Source organism: Scomber scombrus, chromosome 23 (assembly GCF_963691925.1).
Source record: "Scomber scombrus chromosome 23, fScoSco1.1, whole genome shotgun sequence".
NCBI lineage: Eukaryota > Metazoa > Chordata > Actinopteri > Scombriformes > Scombridae > Scomber > Scomber scombrus.
In genome coordinates, this window is record NC_084992.1 from 17,193,737 (window position 1) to 17,219,912 (window position 26,176).

At 39.5% G+C, this 26,176-nt stretch overlaps 1 protein-coding gene across 1 annotated transcript; it reads left to right on the forward strand.

Moving 5' to 3' along the window:
* Positions 1-7,396: 7,396 nt before the first annotated feature.
* On the forward strand, positions 7,397-25,802 carry si:dkey-183c6.7 (urea transporter 2). Its single transcript, XM_062444484.1, has 8 exons — positions 7,397-7,523; positions 8,041-8,230; positions 8,824-8,952; positions 9,926-10,115; positions 13,710-13,857; positions 22,996-23,130; positions 25,085-25,134; positions 25,620-25,802. Exons 1-8 carry the CDS (start codon positions 7,397-7,399, stop codon positions 25,800-25,802), a joined length of 1,152 nt encoding a protein of 383 aa, XP_062300468.1.
* Positions 25,803-26,176: the final 374 nt, after the last annotated feature.

Genomic DNA, 26,176 nt, shown 5'->3' on the forward strand with positions numbered 1-26,176 from the left:
ATAAGTTGAGTTAAGTTTTGTTTGGAAACTACACTAAATTATGGTGACAGTGGTATCAATCTTCTCACCAATTCACAGCTAAAATGCAAATAAGCCTATTTTTCTAATACAAAAACTCTGTCTAAATGTCCTTTTCCCCTATATTTATTGCTTTCTCTAAAATGTAGCATTCATGTCAAAAAGATGGTAATTAAAATAACTAATGTGCCTTTTTGCACAGTTTTTGTGAACGTTAAAAATTCAAATATATATTGATATAACAATAATAAGTCATCACATAACCACACAAATAATGACATAAATAATCCACCCCCATAAATGTCTTTTCTCTACCTATAGATCTACTGTCAGACCAAAATACGCCTTCCTGTTTCCAGGCTCTCTTAATTTCATCATCCTCATGTCTTTTGAAAACCAGCAAATTCTTGCAGTCATATGAACAACACACAGCTGGTGTGTCACAGTCTGCCGAGGAGCTTAGCAGTCTAAGGTGGTGAGTCACAAAAACAGAAGTCATTCACCACCCCCATGTTGTCTGTTCTCTTTATCACTTATGTCGTATATTAATTTGATTGGATTAGGTTTGATTGTCCTCATTTCCACAGGAGCCAAACAAGGAAACACACACAGAGAGGAAGAAACAGCGACAGAGAGAGGGAGGGCTATATTTAAAATCCCTCCTCATACTATCCCAAGTGGATTATATTTCCTGTTCATGTAGACTACGATACTCACACTGACCATACCATACAATATGTGTGTGTGTGAGTGTGTGTGTGTGTGTATCAAAAGTCCCTCTCTGACCTACTGTAGAAACATGGCATGTAGATATAAAGAGCTCATTCTAATCTAAGGGAACAGAAACATAACAAGTCTTATTTTCATGGGATTATACACTAATTAAAACATACTTATGAGTATTTTATTACATTTCTGTCAATATTTCTGCCAAGGGATCCCCCTAAAGCTTACACTGGCCCTTTAAATAAGTCATCATTTGACTTAGTACCTCAGTAGTAGTTTTATTTTTTCATGTGTAACTTTTCCTGTTTTTCTTTTCTTTTCTTTTCTTTTTTCTTGGCGTATATTGGGGTATATCTTGGGGTTGTAGCTACACAAATATTTAATCTCAGAACATTTTAGACTTGGGGCTGTCCTTGGAATACAAGCAGTCTCAAAAAAACAAAAGCTTTACAGATTGTAGTCTAGAACACAGACAAACAAGGAGTAAATATAAAGCTAAAATATGAATGATAGTGCCCTTTCAATCCATTATTAATTAGTATGCGGTTTCTCTAAAGTCTCCAGCTGAGGTGCTCGGTTGGAAGGAAAACCTGCTCTGTTGTCTATCCTTGGCACATGATTGCAAATGGATGTAATCACATATGCACAATTTGATGAAGAGCCAGATCATTTATGGCATCGTCACACCCGGTGTCAACAAGCATTTATCATAAAAGCCTGTGGTACTTTTGCCCATTGAGGCTTTACTCCTGAGTATTCATGATTTCAGAGCAGTTGCACCACTAAAACTACTGTCTTATAAATTTGGCTCTCTTGTCTGCAGCTACCACCCAAAAAATATTCACTCAGTACAAAAAACTATGGAGACAAAAACATGGAATGACTTTAAATGCCCATACATTAAGATGGAAAGAGGGACATATGTCTGTTGGAAGATGATGGATCGAGGCAACGAGAGTGAACTGAGAAAATGATTTGCAGGAGTGATGAGAAGGCCGTGAAGGAGAATGAAGCCCCCTCCTCACTCAGAGGGCTCTCCACTGGAGCAGCATGAACAATCCCTCCATCAGTCATATTCTTCCTCTCGTTTTTTTTTCTGTCTAATACTCTAAGATGCTTTCCCTAACAGACTGTGGAGAAGCCATTGCAGTGATACTCATGCTTGAGATGTCAGTGAATATTAAGAAGCTGGTATTATTGCCTGTGTGTTTGTGCGTGTGTGCTATAAGGGTAAAATTAATATTTGATGGGCAGATAAATGATGAAAAGATTTCAGAAAAATGAATCTTAATCGTGGTGTGTGTGTGTGAGAGAGAAAGAGTTGCCTTTAATGGAAAAATGCAAGTGAACTCTTATCAAATACACTATTCACCTTTGTGGTAAGGACAAACAAAATAAAACAAGGTAAAACCGTCCTGAACAAGTATTGGATCGGGGTCAAACCCCAAAAGGCAAAGACACAGAATGAAATAAAACTGTGTATGTTTGCATAGTCCTGAGTTAGCATTTCCCTCAAGAGGCTGAAGTATCAAGGTGGTAGAGGACAACTTAAGTGCACTGAACTGCAGAAAAACTAAAGTGCAGTCAAGGAGTATTAGGATAATGAACCATCTGATACACTGGCATTGAAATATAACAATGACTATGAGTTTAAATGCTAATCTGCTTTATTTAACTGTTTACATCTAGATGGACAGTGCAGGAGCTGTAGCCATTCATTATACTCAGTATTTCCATATTAGGAGAGAAAGTGTAAATGGATAAGATTCACTTGAGAAACACATTTGAAGCTGCACTCAATAGTATTAGATGAACAATGGAACAAATGACAGAATGTGAAAGGTGTCTGTTATAGATACAAACCCAGTCTTCATTTTGGTTCACTGTCACCACTCTCATCAACTTCTTCTCCACTCACAGCAGGCAATTGCTTTAAGACAAAACACTCTAATAAGCCAACCACACACGATCTGACACTCCTGACAGGCAATGTTAGTGACTAGCTGTTGTACATAGTGGAGCAGTTAGCAGATAAAGAGACAGATTTTTTTCTCAGGAGTTGGTTGAGACCAAACCAGAGATTAAAGGAGGACAAATATTGGACTTTAATTCACGAGGTGGACACAAACGCCAAATAAACACTGATGGAAGTACTACTACTACTACTACTACTACTACTACTACTACTACAATACTACTATTACTACTACTACTACTACTAAACACAATTAATGCTGATTTATTACGTGGTTGAATATCAATGACTGAAGTGTTATCTTCCTGCATGCTGAGCCAGATCTGTACTACACCCAAGTTCTCTTCTTTTTGGAGCTTTTGGTGTTTAGTCTTCAGCAGGTGAAATTTGATGAAGGTCAGGCGGCTGATATGTCATGCAAACTCATTTCACAGTTCGGCCTTGAAAACTCGTTGAATGTCCTTATCTACAATATTAGATTATAACTATCCTGCTGCATTATCCTAAAATTGTGGGACTATTTATAATTACTGATTTAACTTCCACAATGTTGACTTAATATGAATGTGAACACCCTGGGAAAAAAATGAGTGGTTAATGAATCACTGATAAATACTCTCTGATTACACTGTGCACTAAATAAATGACAAAGTTAATGGTTTTTCAGATTAAAATGCAAGCCTAAAAGCTCTAAATTACATTAGTTTGCTTTAAAACTCAAATAATAGACTTCCAGTAATGAAGTTACACATCAGTATTGCAGACAGGGGGAAGTCTGATGGCCTTAATGGTTGCTCAAACTTTCCCATTTTTGTGTCAAGGCAGGATGTTGTTTGGTGCCTCACCCTGACTCTGAAGTGCTGTGGGACGCTGATTAAATTATCAAGTATCGTGTTAACATAAACTGGCAAAATAAGATGAAATGTGTATGTGTCTGTCTGTTTCCATTATTTCACTCCATGCATTTCATAACAGGAGGAGAGAGAGAAGGTGAGAGAAAGAGAGGTAGAAAAAGTACAATGAAAGAAATGTCCATCACCATGGAAACAGACAGAAAATGATTGCTCATTCTTTTCTCCTCTCCTCTCCAATCACTCTTTTGTACTCTTTTATTGTATACCTTGTTATTTATGTATAGTTTTAGTAATTCACTGTTTACACAACTAAGAAATGTGAGGATATTATAAGACGATTAGGCCTTTGGTGTTAACTTGAAAACTCCAAAGCCAAGTACCATGATGAAGAGTGTGAAGACTGCATCTTGAAGTCCAGATGGGCTGTAATTTCACCACCTCATTTGTGATGTTATCAGGGCCTCATGCTTCATTTGCTTTGCAGATTGGATTCTTTCAGCCATTCCAGTATTTAGATGTTTTAGTGGCTTCGGGGAGTTACTGCAAACTGATCCCAACACACACGAGTTTTGATTGTTATCTTGTTGTTTTTTAATCCAAACGGGCCTGAGGTTAATAAAATAATACTTGTAAATAATGCTGTGTCATTTTGAAATTCAGAACAGTAGGTGGTACCTTTGTGTTGTTTTGTTCCGAGCAGTTTTTGATGTGGCACTAATGGTAACTGAGATGAATTAAGAAGCATGTTGTTCATCCTCCTCAGCGAGTGACCTGAATAAATGCATGGATTTAACTTTTTGAAGATACAGTTTTGTGTTCATTAAAGTCAATACAAAGGAACTTTCTTTTTGTGTTTGCAGCCTCTGTGGACAAAAGCGGTAGTGTTTACTGGAATAAAGACTACATTTCCCATGAGCACCAGCGCCTTGTGTTGTAAACATCTCGACCTGGCTAGTGTGTGTATTTGTTTTGGAGGTGAATGAAAGAAAGAGTCAATTATTTATACTATTTTTATACTATTTTTCTTGCATTAGTAGAATAACTTAAATCATATAGAAGGATCAGTAATAAATCAAAGTTGTTTCATAACCATTTAAAAACTCCTCATAGTTCCTTTAAGTTGTGATCTGATAGGGCCTGAGAGAGTCTGAAGATGCAACCTATGAGAATGAGATTTTGATATGTTGAAGAAAAATCACTCAAGTCCTTGTTCACAGTTTGCTGTGGTGTTGGATGTTTATTGATATCCCTGGATATCGGTGAGCACACTTATACAGAGTGGGTCAGAGACAGTGGACTGACGCAGAGCAAATGAAATGGAGGCATTTTATACAGTAAAAAAGAAGTAAGAAAAGGGAGGAGGGGATAGCATTTGTATTCAGACCTTACAGTGTGATACACAGATCAAGGGATAACTTAGTAGGTGGAGGTGGTTCTTAGGTGATCAGTTGACAATGTTAAGCAAAGGGAAGGGTTTACATTCAGGCGAAAGCCATAGATGAAATCATCAGGGGGTAGTCATGATCGAGGACTGTGACGTCACTGGATCAAGGTGTTGCTCTCAGACGTCACTTGATTACAGCCCATCTCTAATGTACATTTATTCTTCAGATACTGGTACCCCTGTCTGTGTTTTCACCCACTGGCAGCTAAAAGTCCCTTTTCTATTCTTTTAAGCATTCAAAAAGACTCCTGTTAATATTTTCTCATTGTATATTACAAAAAAGTTGTTTGTTTTTCATATTCTGGTGATTTTTTTGGGTGCAATTTGAGGTTAGCATGAGTTCCACAGTCATCCTTTAATACATATTTTGAGGAAATCAAGAACTGAAAATGAAGACTGATACCACTCTCTCATATGTTAGTGACATCTTCTCATCTAAGTAACTGCAAGAAGAAATACTAATAGTGTTTCTCAGAATGTTGAACTATTCCTTTAAGTCCTATTTTGCCCCAACTCTCCCGCTTTTAAAGCAGTCAGACCACTTGTTGGCTTCTTTGAGCATATGCAGTGCTTTCTGAAATGCTCACTGCTTGGGTGAAACATGATTTGCACAGTTGGAGTTCACATTTTAACACACTTGTATTGTTACTGTGTAGGTCATACTACGACTTCATGCATTTTTAACACAGGCAGAAAAGCTTGTAGCTTGATTTTTGCTGAGTCACATACAAACACTCGAGTGTAGACTTGTGGTTTTTTTATGGCATACATAGATTTTTCTTAGTCCTATCAGTGGCACCAGTATTCAGTTATGACACAACACACAAGTAACACATTAACATGAACAAGCCCATACTGTAGAAAGGCTCCAACGTCCAAATGTGTTGTAACCTATTTATGCATTTAGTGACTTTCAGCCTGTGTTGAACATGAATAATAAAATACTACAGCTACAGTATGTTGGTAGCCTTAATGCATACAGTATATTCGTGACAGCATGTGTCTGTGTGGAGAAAAAACAACACAGTCACAGGTCAAATTATAATCTTCCAGTGTTGACCTGCATCTCTTCCTCTGATTACCGCCCACTCTGGCATGCGTGTCCATCTGAAGCCCTTTCTCCTGTGATTGATGGAATGAGCCCAGGAACACAGACAGACAGAGGGAGACGGATGAATTTATTGAAGCAAGTAAAAGATGGATAGAGTTGGAAAGAGAAAGCAAGAGAGAGGGAGAGAGAGAGAGAGAGAGAGATATGAGCTGTCAGGGCCTCTTGAATGGCAGAGCAATTTCCACCTGCACAAACAAGGCTTGTGAATCCCCGCTGCACTGGCTAAGATAGAGTAAAATAGATTCTTTCTGTGATGGTATCTGACGTGCTGTTATTGCCTTCACTTGCTGAACTTTAAGCCTTGCTAATGGATGTGTACAAAAGAGCTATACATGCACACACCTCTCGGAAGTCAACATGTCTCTGTTCTTCAGGTGGAAGTGAAATCATAAGAGGAGAGCTATCACTCAACCAAGTAAAAGAAAAAAAAACAACAATCTTCTTTTATTCATGTGAGTTGGGAGGAAAAAGGTGGCTACAAGAGGGATATAGATATCAATTTACACTTTTCTCTGACCTCAAGAGGCTGTCATCTGTTCTCAAAATGGCAAGAAAACAGAAGAAAAACTAATCCCTTAAAAGAAGCAGCATCAGTATAAGGATCTTGTTAAACCCAATGTCAGCAGAAAGTCAAAAAGTATAGTGCCTCTCAGAAGTTATAGAAGATGCTGGGGTCAATAATATTTTCCTGCCCTGCATCCATTTTCTCACAAAAAAAGCAGAGCAGCACAGATAGCCAGGTTATATATTACACTTTTTGAATAAACCTGAGATAACACAATGTCCACTAATGGCTCTACAAATGAAGGAAAGACAAACATTGATGCGCACGCTGCAATAAAAAGTGGATGAGTAGCTTAAATGGACAAACAATAGGTGATGAGATGTCAAAGTGGGACTGGGGAAAGAGAGGACAGAGGTGCGAGGTGATTGTGAAATGTGGAAACAGAGCAGGAGGGAGGGACAGACCAATCCTCTTCTCCTTCACCAGTCCTGATGGACTTTGTTCTTCTCTGGCACGGACGGTCAAAAGCTGAGTGAATACGTTACCCGGTCTACCAGTTTATAAGTCATCCCCTTAAACCTCACCGGAGAGGAGAGAGAGGAAGAAGAGGGATGAACAAGAAGGAAAAGGAGAGAGAGAAGCAAAGGAGGAGTGAAAAGAACAAAAGGAGGCATCAAATAGAAGAGGAACTTTTTGGGGATTTCCAGAATTACCACAACATATTTATCACATTTGTATTAGTGCGGGTCCAGCAGCTGCAGGGATGTGGATGGATACCAAAACAGAGGCAGAGGAGGCCAGAAGGAAACATGCCAGCCTCTGTCAGCGTGTGTTGAACAGTCTGCTGTCGTGTACCGGGGACATGGTGCACTTGGATAAGTACATGGATGGTGGGTAGGAAGTTCATGCACAACTTGTTTTTAACTTTTATTCTTAAAGTCAAGCATAAATTGTAATAAATGGTATGCCCTTTAAGTTCAAGATTAGGAAAAAGCATAATTCATCAAGTCTGTGTCCTTTCATGATGTGATTGATTACGAAAACTTTACAAAAAGAGGAGCATCACAAAATCTTTATTATATTTAATTGCCATGATCATAAATAAATTACTCTGAAATGCTTACATCGCCATTAAAATATGCAGATATAATCATCACAGGACTCCCACGGTGAATGCTGCTGCACTCTTCTCTCAACTTAAAAGATCAGCATCATTAAACTCCTATCTTGACTCTTTTTTGAAGCCCTGAATTGGCACCGAAAACAAGTTTTGTGCTGCATTTTACAACATTTGGGAATAATATGTGGGAAATGCTTATAATCCCAAAAGGTTTTGGAAGGAATTACTGCACTCTGTCGAGGAAAATGTTGTTTTCAGAGTTTGTGTTTTTTTCCTGTGCTCTTCAGACAAGTGGTTTGTGCTGCAGCTGGCGGTGTGGGGCCTCAGAGGGGTGTCCAGGGTGATTCTAGCAAACAACCCGCTGTGTGGTGCTCTCATCCTGGCTGCGTTGTATTGGGCTTCCCCCTGGCAGGGCCTGCTGGGAACTCTGGGTGTGCTGACCTCTACGCTAACAGCTGTTATAATGGGACAAGACAGGTGGATAAACACCAATAGTACACAAGCTCAAAGAAGAGCACATTTATATGCACATTTTTAATGACGTAATGATGATGTAATGATGTAATGAAGTATTAAAAAACACAAAACAGAAATGTCCTTTTTACATAATTGAACCCTCATTAAAAAGCTAGCTGTTCCTTGGAAGGCAACTCTGTAACTCAAGCCTTTAATTTACTCAGCTTGGGACTGAAGTTGTCCGAAGGCTCTACTTAAAATTCATGAGAATAACAGCTCCATGACTGATTTCCCTGCGTTCATCCACTGCCCGGCAGTTCTTATTTTAGTTCCTGTCCCAATATTTATGACACGCACAGTGCAATACGCTGGTGCTCAACCTTGTTTTAAGGTTTAAAATAATTCTTGTTGAGCTGGGTATCCAGATGTTTTTAAGCTTGGTTTTTTGAATAAATGAGGTGTCACTCTGAGACCTCAGCTCTGAATCTACCTCTGTGTGTGTTTCTGTGTGTGTGTGTGTGTGTGTGTGTGTGTGTGTGTGTGTGTGTGTGTGTGTGTGTGTGTGTGTGTGTGTGTGTGTGTGTGTGTGTGTGTGTGTGTGTGTGTGTGTGTAGTGCTGAAGTGTCGGCAGGTCTCCATGGCTTTAACGGCATGTTGGTGTCTCTGCTGATGGGCGTGTTTAGCTCGACTGGAGACTGGTACTGGTGGCTGCTGCTGCCTGTTTGCTTAGGGTCAGCTACATGGTGAGACACACACATACACAAACACACACACACACACACACACACACACACACACACACACACACACACACACACACACACACACACACAATGCTCACAATACAACAGATATGGGGGCTGTCCAACAAACTAAACAACCAAAATATGTTATTTTACCTTCCAAAACCCCTGTCATTAAGGTGTCATGTTTTTCTGAGACCTTCAACCATTAATAGAATGATCCATGTGTCTGTTTTCTTCTCTGCCACTGATTGGTTTAAGGTTTGATCATGTTACACCACAAAAACTATGTAGTTTAGGTTGGGGAATGATTGTGGTCATGGTTAAAAATAACATTGACGGGGATTCAAAAAAAAAAGGTCACACACTTTATTCTAGGTATTTTAGGCCATAAGGTGATGTGCATAGTAGTACAAACACAACGCAAGTCTTCACTTAAACACATTCTATCACTGAAGTTTAAACCACAATATAAAACATCACACCAAAAGCCAAGTTTGCACCTCCAACCATCACAATGTCCGTCCTTTACAATCTCAATAAACCAGGACAGCAGCATGTACTATTTCTTCTTAGAGCTGAAATGATAACATAATATAAATCATTAAGTCTATTTTATAATTGATTAGCTAGTTGTCATGTTTTGCTCTGAGAAATTTTTATTAGTATTTTTCTGTCACAACAGTTCTGATTCACTATATAAAAATACTTTGGAAAACTTTCCTGTTTCCAGGGCAACCAAAAAAATCAACCTACTTATGTCAAATGTTTTTACACACATTTCCTGAGTGAAAGCTAAACATAGTATGCAAATGCATCTCACAACAACATCCAAATGAATAAATCAGGAATGCCTCCAGTTCCTTCATGATGCCACAAAACGTCATTTTTGGAGGATTTTGTATTCAGTGTTTAAAGTTTGCAAGTTTCATTGAAGATAATCAGTATGTCTATTCTTCTTCCCATTCTCTAGCGTCTTTCTATTCAGTGGTCTCGCCCCAGTGTTGGACCGCTGGGACTTACCAGTCGCTGTGTTTCCCTTCAACATCATCATTGTCCTCTACCTCCTTTGTACCGGACATGATAACCCCTATTTCCCACACCATCCTGCAATACCTCCAGGGGCGCTGGAGCCCAACGGCACTGAGCTCATTGCAGTAGAGGTACAGAAGCATTTTATTAAACGTTTGTGTGTAGATTGAGATCAGTTAGGAGCTGGGAGGTTGATGTTGCAGCTCTCAGATCTCAGTTTACTTACCGAAACTTTCACTAAAACACTTTCGACAGTCAAATCTACTACTAGTATAATGTAGTGAATTAGTTGAAGGTTAATGGTTATGTGCTTTCATCTGCCGTGTTTTATGAGTCTGCTACTTTTCCCAGAATCTGCCCAGACAGGAAGGGAAGTACATTCAGAGGCTCAATTAGCATTTTTTCCTCATCAGCATTTCACCAGGCGAGCCGCCATCATGATGGTTTCTGTCAGAGTAACACAATGCAGTGATATTTAAACAGAGGCAACTCATCAAGACGCGTGATTAGGACAACAGGTGCGGCTCATTAGCAGTCTCAAAGGTAAATATTAGAAGAGACGGGATATATTACTGAAAGACAAAAAAAAACAAACAAGCCGAACTGAGGCCAGAGTTATCCTCCATGCAGCTGCCATGTTGCAGTCTGGTCTCTATAGCGAATAAGTATCTGATAGGAGCACAATATGCATAAGATCAGCAGGCTATGACTCACCAGTTACTTAGCAACAGTCATTGATAGAGCTCCTGTTAGGAAATATCCAAAATATAATCAATCCAAACAGATTTAATTAACAAATTTTAGTGATTGAAACTAGTGGATGTGAAGCTGTCGCATTCGAGATAAGGTGTTATTTTGTTCAGTTAGTGTGGGAGGAGATATGATATTCAGAGCTGGTGAGGGACAGAGAAGTTCAGGTATAAATATCATGAGTGTCAGTAAGGTTTAGGATCTAGAGAAGATACGCTGAAGAAGAATTTATAGACAGCTGGCACCTTAAAAAAGCCGGGGAGAGAGAAACAATCAACAAAAAAGACCTTGAGACCTAAATCCCTGTGCTAGTGAGAGTCCACTTCATCAGAATGCAAGCTGTTGCTCAGTAAACCTTGTAAGAAATGTTTGACTTGTGAATTCAAATGAAATGCAGTTACCTTGAACTGCCTCTCACGAGACTTAAGCGCCAAAATTTACCGACTACTCATCGACCACTGCAGACAGCTTTTGATCTCTACGAGCCAACTGGCATTTCAATGCTTGAAGAGCGGCTGAATTTTGTTTGGAAACAGACAGAATATATTACCATATGTGATCTGAGTCACAAATGTTTATCCTCTTTCCAAATGAAGGGGGATGTACGGGGAGATTTCTTTTTTTAGCATATGGACAACTGTGCTGATTGTACAGACAAAACCTCAGATTCAAATACATGAAACCTCGAGATGATTTAAAGATGCACTTATCAATATTTTCCTATACAAAAAATGGGTCAGATGACTGCAGTATGTGTAATGTGATGAACTCTCATAGTCTTCTGCAGTTGCCCTCAGCTCTGCTCAGCCTTTTACCGTCTTTCAGCTCATTGTTTTGGTTTTTAAGGCTCACAACTTTATTGTTTCGCTTCATTTTCACTGCTATCATCAACATCGTTTTCGGTCACAGCAGCACTTGTTTTCAGCCAGAAAGCTCATGTGATAATTCCTCTGTACCCCAGCTACCCAGTACCAAACAACTGACAGACAAAGTTAGCCACTAACTGAACATGATGAATCATTTAGCGGCAAAAGAGCCAAATATTTCCCTCAGGAGTGGGCGGATGCCAGAGCAGAGGCGCAAGGACAGTGAATGTTGGACTTTTCTCTTTGTCTGCTGGATATGTAAAGTAAATACGTAAATGTTTACTAAAATGTTTGTATTATATTAGCTTTAAAAGGTGATTAGATGCTATTTTTTGTGTTTCCAGCTTGCTCCCAAGGTAGCAAAAAAAATCAATTAATACTGCTTTTAACACTGGAAGAGCCAAGAAGTGATCAATTAACAGCTGCTTTGATTTTTTCCTTAATTGAAACATAATATTGGTCTTTCCCCAGAAGGTCAATATCCGTCCTTTTTATTTTTAGTCCCACAGCATTTCCATGATGTTACAGTAATCCCATCAGAATCAATCATGTGAGCAAATTTTGCAGGGACCAAATGGAAACTGTAAATATCAGGAGACAAACGAAGTCAAATCGCCAACATTTAAAAAGAAATGAATCCATAAAGATGTTCTGCAGCATCATTATGGGAATAAAGGCCATCATTATCATCAGCAATAAAACCTTGAGACACCATACAGTACTCCAGACAGACGATATATAACTAGAGCTGTGTAAGTGCCTCTTGGTATAAAACTGTGTGACTAATTAGGTTATTGGATTTATTTAGCACATGGTGTTCGTGTTTAAGATGCACAATAAGAGTCAGGAGTGGAGAACTGTGTTTGAGTGCATTTTTGCACACAACGATCTGCAAACTGACTGTGAAGTTGTTTAAACTAGATTAGCTATGCCAGCTAAACCCTCTCAGCGCTGTTAGATGTCCTGAATATAAAGTCAAGATTTACACACGATTCTATTAACGAGCATCGCGCCCCGTGGCACAGAACGTCCCTCGCTACAAGTTTCTGCCCCTCCATCTCAGATTATGTCTCCCCTCCATCACTTCTCTTTTCTTTTTAATATTCAGCTCATATCTTTTCCTGCCTGTTCCCTTTCCATCTGTCTGCCTCTCGCCTTATAAATGCTGTCCCTCTCATTTCTACTTGAGAGATCTGAAACCTCTAAATCCTTCTTTTTATATCTTTCTGCTTCTCTTCATTTCAGCCTCTCTCCATTTCTTTGCTCCTGGCAGGCAAATCTCAATCCTTCTTCTTCTTCTTCACTTTCTCCACCACTGTTTTAATTGCCTATGTCTTTTTGATCCTATTCTCCTCTCTTTCCTAAGTTGAGTTCACAATAAACAAAATCATTTTTCAGGGCAATTTTCAAGGACAGCACAATAAAGTCACAGATTTTTTTCCCCATTTTTGTCCTTAATGGGAAACGATCTCATCCCAAGATCCCCTCCTTCTCTCTTCTTCTATTTTTCCCCTTTTTTCATCTTTTTTATTCCTCTCTTCCTTCCATTTCTTTCACCCATCTCCGTTTCCTCCTTCCTCCTCTCCTCCTCTCATCTTTTCCTCTGGTTCTCTCCAGAGATGGCGATGACGTCGGTCCTATTTATATTTAATGTCTCCAGCTTTTACTCTGCTGAGGATGGCGCTCTGGCTGCAGCACCACCACAGCGCATTTAATCTTGCACACAAACACACACACACGTGCACGCGAAGAAGCACACGCACACAAAGAGTTGTGTCGCAGCGATATAATTAAACAGCATTTATGACTAGTAAATATCAGCGACGGGCAGGTGCAACCATCACGTCGCCATGGAAACCCTTCACTTCTCACTGACTGTTGGGAATACAGCATATGTGTGTATGTGAGTGTGTGCGTGTGTTTAACTGGGTGAAGAAAATATCTCGACTGGGAAAAGAGCCACTGAATAGCTTCCACGCACTTTGTCGTTATGTTATTTTAAGTGTTCCTACTTTCTTTTTATACTTGTGTATTCAACTTGTATGTATGCTAAATTATATTCTTCTTAAAATCCTGCTGTGATTTCTAATTCTTCTGTCTTTTGCTCAGGTGTTGCGTGGTATCCCTCTCGGTGTGGGTCAGATCTTCGCCTGTGGTGCTCTGGGGCCCTCCCTTCTAATCCTGGGAGCTGTTGTACTCTACTCCCCGCTGCTGGCTGTCCATGCTGTGCTGGGATCAGCAGTTGGAACATTGGCTGGTGAGTCTCAGCTTGTTCTTTTATGCGGTTGTGTTTGAGGAAAATGGAAATATTAAAGTGTTTTTATCTTGGTCTGTCCCATTAACAACCAGCCTCATACATTGTGATGTGATAAGGACTTTGTCACATTAGATACAGGAGTGGTTGGGTCTGTTTATGACATTTCCATAAAAACTGCAAACTCACCTTGCCAGTATAAACTCTTGTGCATTATCATATAAAGTGACCCTCACTGATTTTACTTACAAAGGTCATTTTAGTAGTCATCGGGAGTAACACTCAGCCTGTGAAAAGAGCTGTATAATGCCTTCTGTGGCTTTTCAGAGGCTTTGTCAAGACTGACAGGCTACCTCAGTTCAGGCTTAGACAGGACACATGTTTTATGGAAAGCCTGTGTGTCAAACTGGAAGCAAGGTTTTTGAAAAATGTAGTAATATACTAGTTCAAATGGGTTCATGGAAAATGCAGGACTCAGTGTTTTGATATCTTGACCATTATCTGTCTCTTCTGAGTTTCCTGACTTTATGGACGTATGGGCTACATGGCTGGACTTAATTTCTTAATTTGTATGATGAATTGTGATTGGAGGGGATTCCATACAAACACACAGCTGGAAAGTTAAACAGCATCCCCTCATGTTTTTTTTTCAAATTTACCATATCAATTCCACTTCAGTCATTTGTTGTATTATTCCATAGCAATGCTGAACTATAATGTAAAAGTATCAGCACTACTATAGTTGCACTGGTCATCTTACCTGTGCCAAAAGCATATTGCGGTATCAGTCACCTTTGTGTTTAGGAGTCAGAGAAAAAACTTCCATTTATAAAAACCATCACTCATAACCTCATATAGATTTCAGGCCTAGCATGCTGCATGACAAATGTTGAATTACAGTACGTTTTAACGAGGTTAAAGGCGGGTGAGGTTTATGAATCCCTCTGGCAATAAGATAGAATGTCAGCAGCACGTATAAAATATGAAATTGTAAAACAGGCAGCAGCAGCAGTAGCAGCTGCCCACAGGCTGCTCCAGAAGACACAGAGCAATTAGCCAGGGCTCTCATAATCACTGGCTTATATACAAACACTCAGTCCTGTGGCTGCATCTGCATTTTACATCTGCTTCACTGTTACTCTGTTCAGGAAGAACAAGAAATGCTGGGAGTTTGGAAGACTTTAGCCCCCTGCTTCTATCTACTGCTATGAGTACAACGCAGTTTCTTGAAACACTGTTGTGTGTGTGTGTGTGTGCGTGTGTGTGTGTGTGTGTGTGTGTGTGTGTGTGTGTGTGTGTGTGTGTGTGTGTGTGTGTGTGTGTGTGTGTGTGTGTGTGTGTGTGTGTGTATGTGTGAGAGTGTTTGTGTTAGCAGCTATGAGTCATACTGTTGAAAACAGAGGAGTGGGAGTGAGTTTGTGCATATACACACTTGCATAAACCCAAGACGTGGACACATGCTAACAGTGGCAGGTACACACACACACACACACACACACACACACACACACACACACACACACACACACACACACACACACACACACACACACACACACACACACACACACACACACACACACAAACTGCTGCAATAAAAACAACAGTGTCACAAGAAAGAAATCAAAGAGATGTGACTGTAATGAGATTGTGTAGGCAACAGAGCCGAGAGGAAACTGCCTGCTGGAGCGTGGCAGCTAAATGCACAAGAGCAAAATAGCAAATAGAAGGTCCAATTGCTGTCATTTGTATGTCCTCTCCCTTTCTCCATCCTTTTTTTTAAGTCCTTCCCCCTTAATTGTATTTCCATGTTCTCTCCAGCCAAAATGAAGTTATTACCAGCCTTCACTGATCTTCAAAACATACCTATCCTTTTTTATCTCTCATTTGGATACTTGTAATTCGGAGCTCTGGCAGAAGCAATCTCCCGTCTTATGTAATGTGAAATGCTGCTAGTGGTCTTTTAAATGATTCTAAAGGACGATAGCATATTCCACCAAGTCTGCCCTGTCTTTTGTGGTTGCCTTTGAGTTTATCATGAATTTAAATAATATACAATATTTTTCTTTTTGCCTAATCTCATGAAAAACCAAAGATATGCCTATAAGTGCTTATCTGTGTAGCCAAAGCCTGATAGAGTCTATTCCTCAGTATCATAGAGCTCTATTGTTGTCCAAAACCATCCAAAACACATCAATGAACCACATTATTCTGCTGGGTCACATGTTCCCTCATTGCTCTATTTTTCATTATCATGAGTTTATTTTTGATTTAGTTCCATTTACACTGTCCTTGTACACCACATGTGTATTGATCCACATCTAAAAAAGTAATCCCTAACACAACTTTCACTTGTTTGAGTAAACTTTGCTAAAATCAACAGTGCAAAGCTGAGTCATTTATAAAAATGAAGCTATATATTTTTTTGACATGTTATACAAGATTTAAATCTTAGCACGAGTGAATTGGCTTGCAGCTGAGTGTCACAGATAAGGTAGCGATGTCAGAGGGTATTGAGACACAAACTAACACATTGTTGATTTTCATCTTTTGATGGGATTTTGTTGGGTATAAATATCCTTTAAATACCCTTTCAATATCTTCTTTTAAATCTATAATATAATGTATTTTTTACATTTGACCTGTTACCTACCATTGTTAGTCTTTATTATTCTCTTTTATCCTCATCTTTTGTATTGTTTAGCACTTTGTAATGTGCACAGAAAAGCGATATGTAAAAAGTTCCCCACTTTTTCATTGTTGTTATCTCAGGATTTGAACTTTTGGTGTTGTTAGAAGTGTTTATTCCACCATTAAGTTTGGGGACCTGGCTGCCCTGAACTCACACATGCGCCCACACACACAGAAACAAATGAAGCTGCGGCACACAGTGAGAAAGTTAAGAGTGTGAATAAGTGCTACGAGGTCAGATTCAATACTTAATCCTGCGTGACAGAGAACCAGAGAGGAAAAGAAGGATCAGTGTCAAGAAAAACAAAGAGAAAAGTATCAGATGGCGATGGAGTGGAGAGAAAAGGGATAAAGAGTTAAAGAGGAAAAAGGAAGCAGGAAATTAGTGTCAAAAAAGATGCTTATATATGCGGCAGAGAAGAAAAGAGGAACCCCTGAAAGATGAAGAGATCTAAAAATGTGTCTGTGTTAGTGTGAATTGAAACTCTCCTCTTGTGCCAGGCTCTGTCTTTCATCTCCTGTCTTATCTCCCCTCCATGAACAACCCCTCTTTTACTTCTTTTTAAATTCTTCATCTCCTTTAATCGTCTCATTTCATTATTTTTAATAACTTTTGCCCTAATATTATTTTACTCACATCGTTCTGTCCTCTGCTGCTCTGCATTCATTATCCTTTACCACCTACAGAATGCTGAGTGTGAAGATTGTTTCCGGGAAGAGAAGGTGGGAGTGTGTGTGAGGATGTGTGTGAGTGATGTCATCATCATCATCATTACCGTGCTAATCAGTATGATCCCTACTTTGTTTGTCTATGAGAGGGAGCAAGAATGATACAGTAGCTCAGGTGAGAGAGAGGAAAAGAGACTTACATTTTGGTTGAGATCGTGAGGCCATATTTAGAGTTGTCACTCAGTGTGGTGGTGTAAACTATTCCCACAAGGGGTTTCCAGAGGAGGAGTTCAGGGGCTGTATGTAGGCCAGAGCCTCCACCCCCCCTGCTGCGTTTATGGTGTATGAGAATAGTTGACGAAACACTTCAAAAAAGGATCAGATAGAGTGTGAGGCAGTCGGAGGAGTCAACCGGAGTTCACTGCTCAACTCTGACTTCTTAAAGTAGATTTGTGTTCATTGATGTGAAATTACTCATTGGATGCATTTTCAAGTAGGAATCTCACATCTGTCGTCTCTGGTTTGATATAATGTAGACAGAGCATAGAGGAGAGGAGGAGAACAGTTTGTTTGTTTGTTTTGGTGAAGGAGACATGAGGGTTATGGTTAGATATTAGATTATAGATATTTTTATGACCTGTGCTACATGGCACTCTTTATGGCAACTTCATAATGCGCAGGGATGCTTACACCATCTGCACCTGAGGCAAAACATAGAGGGCATAGTAACACCCACTTTTAGAACTTTATTTCAGCTATTCACAGTTACTTTTAAAACTGTACACTAATGGTCTTGAGTCAAACCTCTGGGTGTTGTATAACAGTCCTTAAGAAGAGCAACTGACTGTATACAGTCTGGGTAATGATTAAAGAATTCTCTGTCAGTGAATGAAGTAAGCCATGCCAGTTTTGTGACTCCTGATTCATTGGTTGGGCTGCAAATACTTTTGATCTCATACAAAACTAACTACATCCACATTGGAATTTCTGTTAGGTGCTATTTAGTCAATGTAACGAATACACACAGCTCCGGATTAAAAAGAGGTTTTATACAGCAGGGATTTACCTCTAAAAACAGCAAATAAATGATGATTAAAATGATTGTAATCATTGATAGATAAAACACAAACTTACAATGGTACCACACATGGTTTGAAGCATTAGAAGTATTCACAAATAAAGAAGAATGGGTAGAAAACAGGCCTAAAAAACATCTGGAATAAGAATCTTAGTAAGAAAAATGCTGTAAGAAATAGAGAATAATCATATCAAATTTCAAACTCATGTCGAGGCACTGACAAAAAAGCTTAAGTATAAATTAAGCTTCTTTTACAGATATAAGCAGTACCTCTCTTCTAGCAGTAGGTTGTAGACTGTACATTTGTATCAGTGCTGGATGACAGATGTAATTTACATGCATGCCTATACCCTCGAACACCTTTATGCTGTCGCAGTTCTTTTAGATTTATTACTGGTGACAGTTTTAGAACCAATCATTGTATCCTCTATGAGAAGATAGGGTGGTATAGAGCCATCATAAATAAGCTACCTTTTTTTTTTAAATATATCATTATTTTTAAGACTTAGAAATATGGGATATCTGACCTTGGATATCCCATATATGAACACCTAAGTAGGAAAAACTGCATTCACTTGTATGCTACTAATAGGTGGAATACGCTTCAGTACTCCCTTAATTTAGACCATTTTTATCCCTAACATTTTAATATTGTGTTGGCTGATATTTTATAATGAAAGCTTGTGCTTTTTTTTAATGTGTCCATTTTATCTTTTATCTTTATTGCTGTCATTTGTTCTTTTGTATGTTTTTTATAAGTGATTTGTCTTGTTTTTCTGTTGTCTGGTATACGATTGTTGGTTTTACACTTTATGTTATATAACTTGTTTATTGCATTTGCAGGGCACCATTGTAAATGAGAGCATTGCACACAATTGGTTTCCCCTGAGTAAATAAAGGTATCTATGTAGCTATATACACAAAGCAGAACAACACTTAAATGCAACACACACACACAGCAGCAAACACTTCCCTCTATAGCTCATGCTGCTGGTATCTAGACAGTGGTAACAAATGAGCCCAAATACAGAGCAATCCATTTAGCTGCATCAGTTGTCACCCTGAAGGCATCAAAGGACAGAATGATGGATCCATCCACTGAATGAAGAGCAAAGCCCCCAAAGCAAAGTTAGCCATTACCCACTAACACTGCAAAACAAGGCATTATACACAGTTCATTTCAGTTGTTCATTCCAACCTATTACGCTGTCCTCCATTTAGTCTGCAACCAGTCACTGTGGTTGGATGCAGGCAATGACTGGAGGAGAGGAGAGGAGGAGAGGAGGAGAGGAGAGGAGGAGAGAAGAGGAGAGGAGGAGAGGAGGGAAGAGGAGGAGAGGAGAGGTGAGGGGAGGTGAGGTGACGTGAGGTGAAGTGAGGTGAGGTGAAGTGAGGAGAGGAGAGGAGAGGAGAGGAGAGGAGAGGAGAGGAGAGGAGAGGAGAGGAGATACCGGGTTTGATAAGAACTCCCTGACTCATCCGCAACATCAGACACACACACACGCACACACACACACACAGTAGGAAAATACTAAAATTTTCGTATCCTCCGGGGCTTCCCTCTCACATTGCTATTAGACTTTAATGACACCCCAATGTGGGGAGGGATGGAGGGGAGCAGAAGGGCGTGATAGAGGGAGCAAGTAAGGGAAGCATTGTGTGAGCGAAACAAAGGGAAATGGTGAGAATGAACAGCAGGAAGATGGAGGATGGAGAGAAAGGTAATCAAATGTGGAATTAGGAAGAGACAAGACGAGTGGAGAGGGAGCCGGACCGTTTAAAGACCAAAGTGCAGAAGAGAGAGGAGACTGGCTGTGAGAGAGGACAAATAAACACAGATAGTGGGGAGAGGGAGTGGAGGGCAGAGTAGCCCAGCAGAAACACACAGATGAAGAGGCAGCACTGGGGTGTGGTCAGTCTGCTTCAGGACCAGACTGCTAAACTGCAGCTGGGAGAGGCCGGTAATAAGGAAATCAATCACGGCACAGGCTGAGGGTCATTTATCTGTAGGAGAGCTTCCAAAATTTACAGTTACTGCAGATGAATTCTTTGGAAAAACCTGCAGTATAAACACAGGAAGGATGCAGGGTGGAGCAGCTGCAGCAGGAGCTAATCTAAAACAAATGACAGTATTTGTATGAATATTTATATGTCATTTCAGTCATTTCTCATTTGTTCAACATGGCTTCTTTTCATTTTATAGTTTCAGCAAGGTCTGAAAAAGCTTCCTCTGACTAAAAAGTTACAATTACAAAAGTTATTGTATGACACTGCAAACAGTCTATTGAGCCAAGGACAATTCTTTCACCCAGGAGCACATTCAGCCTTGTGCATGTGCATGTGAATAATACATAGCCTAGAGCAAATGGGTGGTTAGGGGGTCACTCTTCTGCACAGTCACACAGCATTCAGTAATTTTTTATGATATTACTTTGGCTGAGGAAGGTAAAAATGCACCATCCCTGCTGTAGGGTTCATGCTCCCACAAATATAAGTATCGTATGTGTCAAAGAAACAGTTAGTGAGCATTTTAAAGCTCATTTCTTTCAGAGTTGAACAGTAGCAGCAGAATATTAACTGGGTGGGGCAACAGGACTGATGGCCTCTGCTTGTACTCACACACACACACACACACACACACACACACACACACACACACACACACACACACACACACACACACACACACACACACACACACACACACACACACACACAGTTGCAGTGTTGTCCCTTCTGGCTTGGTGTGCAGCATAATTTATCAGGCTGTAGGTGGTGGTGTATTTGACTAATTTATTCCCTTTTTTTTTGTCCGCCCCCATTTACAGATACTCTACAACCATACTAGCAGCTCTTTTGTGTTAAATGCTAACATTTGCATGCTAACAAGCTCACAATGACGTTTTGATATAGCAGCAATTTTGCATATTAGTGTGTTACCATGCTAGAATTTGCTAATTGGCGTAAACACAAATTAGAGTGGCAGCTGAAAGTCATTACTGTTGCTGCTAGAGTATTTGTTTATAAAGCAAAATATTGGACAAATTAAATGTTTGACTAGGTGATGGTGCTGGATGAAAAGTTAAAATTGTCACTGAATTCCTCCTAAGAGCAATGCCTAATTTCATGGCGGTCCAGCCATAGTTGTGAATTTCATAGTTGCACTAGAGGAAAAGCTACAACAGTTAATATCTGTACAAAATTTCATGCCAATCCATTATTGCCAGTACTAATATTTCACTGAATAAGTCATAACTTGAACCTGTTGGTGGCGCTAGAGAAAACAAGAGTCAGTAGCATTCATCCTCTGGGCACCATGCGTATCTAATCTCATAGCTATTCATCCAGTAGTTGTTGAGATATCTCTGTCTGGACCAAAGTGTGGCCAATAAAAATAAATATATTACCAGTGTCAAATATGACAGAATGTAGCAGAAGTAAATCTGAAAAAAATCTAAACTCAAGGTCTCCATCATTTCTGCTCAGCTACATCCTTGAATTGTCTCTTCAGTCTCTCTGGAGGTGAGGGTGAAGGACACAAATTTGAAAGGATTTGAGGAACTTCAATAAAAGGAATTTGCATTAAAATCTGTGGTTTGCAGGAATTTCTGCGGTTTAACAACCCAGAATAAGACTTAGTTTGTTTTATTTTTTGCAATATATTATACAGTACATACATAAACAAAACCTATTTGCTGATTTTAAATATTTTAAAATCATTGAAAGCATTTTGCTTCCTTATTCTGAATGGAGCCTGCTAGCATTTGCAGCTGAACTCAGTGGCCCTGCTCTCTCAGATGTCAGTGGGATTTTATTGTTATTCTCACTCACGTGTGGGTAGATAGCCACACCACAGCTGCTGCTGAAGGCCAGCAGTGAAAAGGTCAAAGCCATTGGCCTCAATGAGATTTACCTGGGTCAACATGCCCTCTGCAAAATCTGCTAATGGCTACAGCATCAGAGTGTGATCCCTGTTTAGTATGGAGGTGAGTCAGTGGTGAGACATTGACCTGATGTTCATCCACCTACTACATCAATACTCTGCAGCAGCACCTCAGAGGTTGGGTGATGGAATCAGGGATGAAAAGCTGTCTCAAAAAATATGTTAATATTAGGGTTGTGGTGTCACAAGGATATGTTAAAATGTAATTTGAATGTTTCAGGTGATGAGAAAAATAATACAAATGCAAGTAATAAGGGGGATAAAGTGACAGTCAAAAGTCTCCTCAGAGGTTAATAGTCCTCTGAGATCGATCTCTTCCTGATCTTTCACTCTCTCTCATGTCTCCTCATCTCATTTCTCATACAGTCTAATTACAGTAAAAGACTTGAGAAGGTAAATCCATCTGTTTTAGTGTAACTCCAGCTTACCCAAGACAGAGCAGGTCTTTGGCAGTACTTCTCCCTTTGCCTGGTCTGGCCTGGACATACTCATCATCATCACATGACTGATGGCTCTATTCCAATTTGGACAAATCAGAAATACAAGACAAGATTTCCTTATTAGGTTTCATGCAAATCAAATCTTGAACTGAAGGCAATAATATAACAGTGTGTGTCTAGCACCATCACATGGATTATTTTAGTACTGCAGATTCAACAAGACGATCTCTCTGTGTGTGTGTGTGTGTGTGTGTGTGTGTGTGTGTGTGTGTGTGTGTGTGTGTGTGTGTGTGTGTGTGTGTGTGTGTGTGTGTGTGCAGGTTTATCCGTGGCGGTGCGTCATGACTCTCTGTACACAGGTCTATCAGGGTTTAACGGAGCTCTGGGCTGCATGGCTGTTGGAGGACTCTTCTTTACCTTCAGCTGGAGGACTCACCTGTATGCCATCGCCAGTGGTGAGACACAACTATACACACACACACACACACACATGCACACACACACACACACACACACACACACACACAGTTGCTATCTATTGATCCAAGTGACATAGTACATGTTGAGTGCTTATAGTAATTGAAATACTTTCTTTGCCAGGAAAGATTAAAAAAAAAATGAGCAGATGTTTTAATGTAGCACACTTTCTTCCATTCACTTTTTTATACTACTCCTCACAATGTGTTTGCACTACATGTATCAAATCCTCTCTCACTGAGAATTTGTGTTAGGACTTTTGGTAATGATACATCATAGAGTTTTCACAAATTCGATTTTGCATAAAGAATAATAAGGGATCCATGTTCCAACTCATTCCTTTCTGAAGCCTTGCGACTACAAGCTAACATCTGTCCACCAACTGTCTGGCTTTAACTCAACTTGTTATTGCTTTTAAGGCAGAAACAAGAACCAAATTAATATGATTTGTAGATATTCAGCTGTAGACTAGTTGACCTTACTTGTATTTTGCAGCAATATTAAGATATAGATTCAAATCTATCTGCTTTTGTTGTTATTCTTGTCGTTTCTGTCCTCTGCCACTGGAGGGCGACAGGAACAAACAACATGCTCTGTCCATGGTGCTGAAACAGCCATAAACTGACTTTCTCGTTGTCTCTGTACATAGTTCAATTCGATCCAAAACTCATTTAGTGTTTATATTAAATATTTTGATTTAACTGAACACACATATAAATAAACATAAAATTAAATGTTGAATGAAAAGTCTTGCAAAGAATACTAAACCTGTTACACACCTATTTAAAACCCTTCAACCTTAGCCTGTAGCTTCAGCAATTAAACTTGAACTTTTACCTGTTAATGTTAAACTTATTGCACTTTTTAAAAAATCCAGATGTAGGTTTTATCCTTTATTTTTCAACTCCATCTTTCAAGTCTAGTCCCACTAGAATGGCTGTTGTGAATTTTGAAACCAAAGAAACACATCAAACTGTTCGGCCACATACTTTTTGATCTATAATCACTTTTTTTCTCAGAGACGCATAAAAAAGACTCGAGAATCACTGTCAGCCTCCAGTGCTTTCTGATGTCTGTAACGCTACATAACTTTTTATAAGACTCTCTGTCCTAGACTAGATAGTAGAACTAAAACTGTTATTTTATGTGATGCTCACACCATCATACTGTAAAATCCACCTGCTTGTGTTTGAAGAGCATCAAGTTGTGATCCGACTGAGTACCAGAGATGTCGCTTGGTCACTGACTGCATCACTGCTCCTCTCAGTAAATCACAAACTCATCCCGCTGAATCAATCACATGCTCCATAATGCATAAATGTGGAGGGATGTGGGCACTAATGACCAAAGACAGTCAGCAGATATGCTTTGACTAAACTCAGCTGCACCTCTGAAAATGATGAGTAGCTTATTCAGCCTGCTCCTATAGTGTATACTTATCTTTCTTTACTTATCTAAATTGATTTCCTCATTTCCGCATTTCCTGCCCTGTCTCTTTATCTAAGCCATCTCCTTCACATCTTTTTACACTTTCTTTTACAGTTGCATTTCTCTTTGCTGAATGGCATTAATTGCATAGAAAGGTTAATAATTCATTTTGATCAAAGCTTAATTTAATTGATTTAATTAGGCTCAGCTTCCCTGTCTGACTCTCATGAATACAGCCAAACCGGAAAAATCATGCACACAATCACATCTGAAATTGCAGCTGGAGCACCTAGCTGGTCATTAGTACTGACCGCTTTGGCAGGGACATAATCTGTTCCCATTTGGTAAATTGCTCTTAATTGGAGATTCCGGCTTGTCTACAATCAGAGGCAACTGCAGTCAACCTCTGCTCCTGCCACTGTATATACGTCAGCAACCTAGAGAAAGATATAGAGTGTGTGTGAGGATATATTTAGCTCTAAGTCTCTTTTCTTTTCCCCGCAGCCTTCCTCTCTGCATACTCTGACATCGCTCTGCGCAATCTGCTGGGAACTGTAAGTACACACACCTCAAGCCATGTATGAAGCTGCAACACAGAGAAGCCTGCAGTGCTTTTTATGAAGCATTTTTAAGCCTATAGGGTGATTTCATTTGTGTTTCAGATTTTCTTTCATACCTAACAGCAATGTGAAGTTGAACTGTTGGTGACATTACTTTTGGGACATTACTTTTTTAAAGGTAGCTGGATTTTCTACCAGTGTTCAGCACAATATTCAGTTGTAGTTGGTCCATGAATCATATCATACAGCTGGCACTCCTCAGTGAAGGGGTATAAATTGAACAATGCTAAAATAAAATGTTAGTATAAACAGGTTTTATTATAGATTTATTTCCCCAATACACTTTGCATTTACTTGTGTATGATTTATTTTAGTTTGGACTGATGGTATACAGATATTTAACACATAACAAATCTTTTCACTCACTCCACCCAATCTTTTACATAATTAAAAAATACACCCCCTCCGTCTTTCCCTAGGTGGGTCTCCCAGCGTGCAGTTGGGCAGCTACATTGACAGCCACACTGATGTTACTACTGAATGGCAGTTTAGCGGCGTACCGCATCCCTATTGGTCAAGTCAGGGCGCCGGAATACAATCTACGCTCAAGCAGCCAATGGGAGGCTGGGAATACTGCAGACAGAGAGAGCACTGATGTGTAGCACTAGGACACACACACAAACACACACACATACGCATGCACACGCACAGACAGATGGACACAGGGCCGGATCACTGTGTGCATTTGAGGACTAAAAAATAAGTCCATTACATATATTTACATTTGTCACTGAAAGCATCTCTTTATATTCTTATGAGGATGATCCATTGTTCTATCTCTGAGCCAAACTGACTGAACTGAATGAATCAGTCCCTCAGCAGGACTGTTATTATATATGTTTTATAAATAAAAGCTCAGACACTGCCATTTCACCATAGCCTTACCAGTGACTCTAAAGAGGAGATTCAACACTTAGAGGAAATCCTTTGTTTCTTATTTATCACCTAGGTGATGTTTATAAATGTTTATGAATTA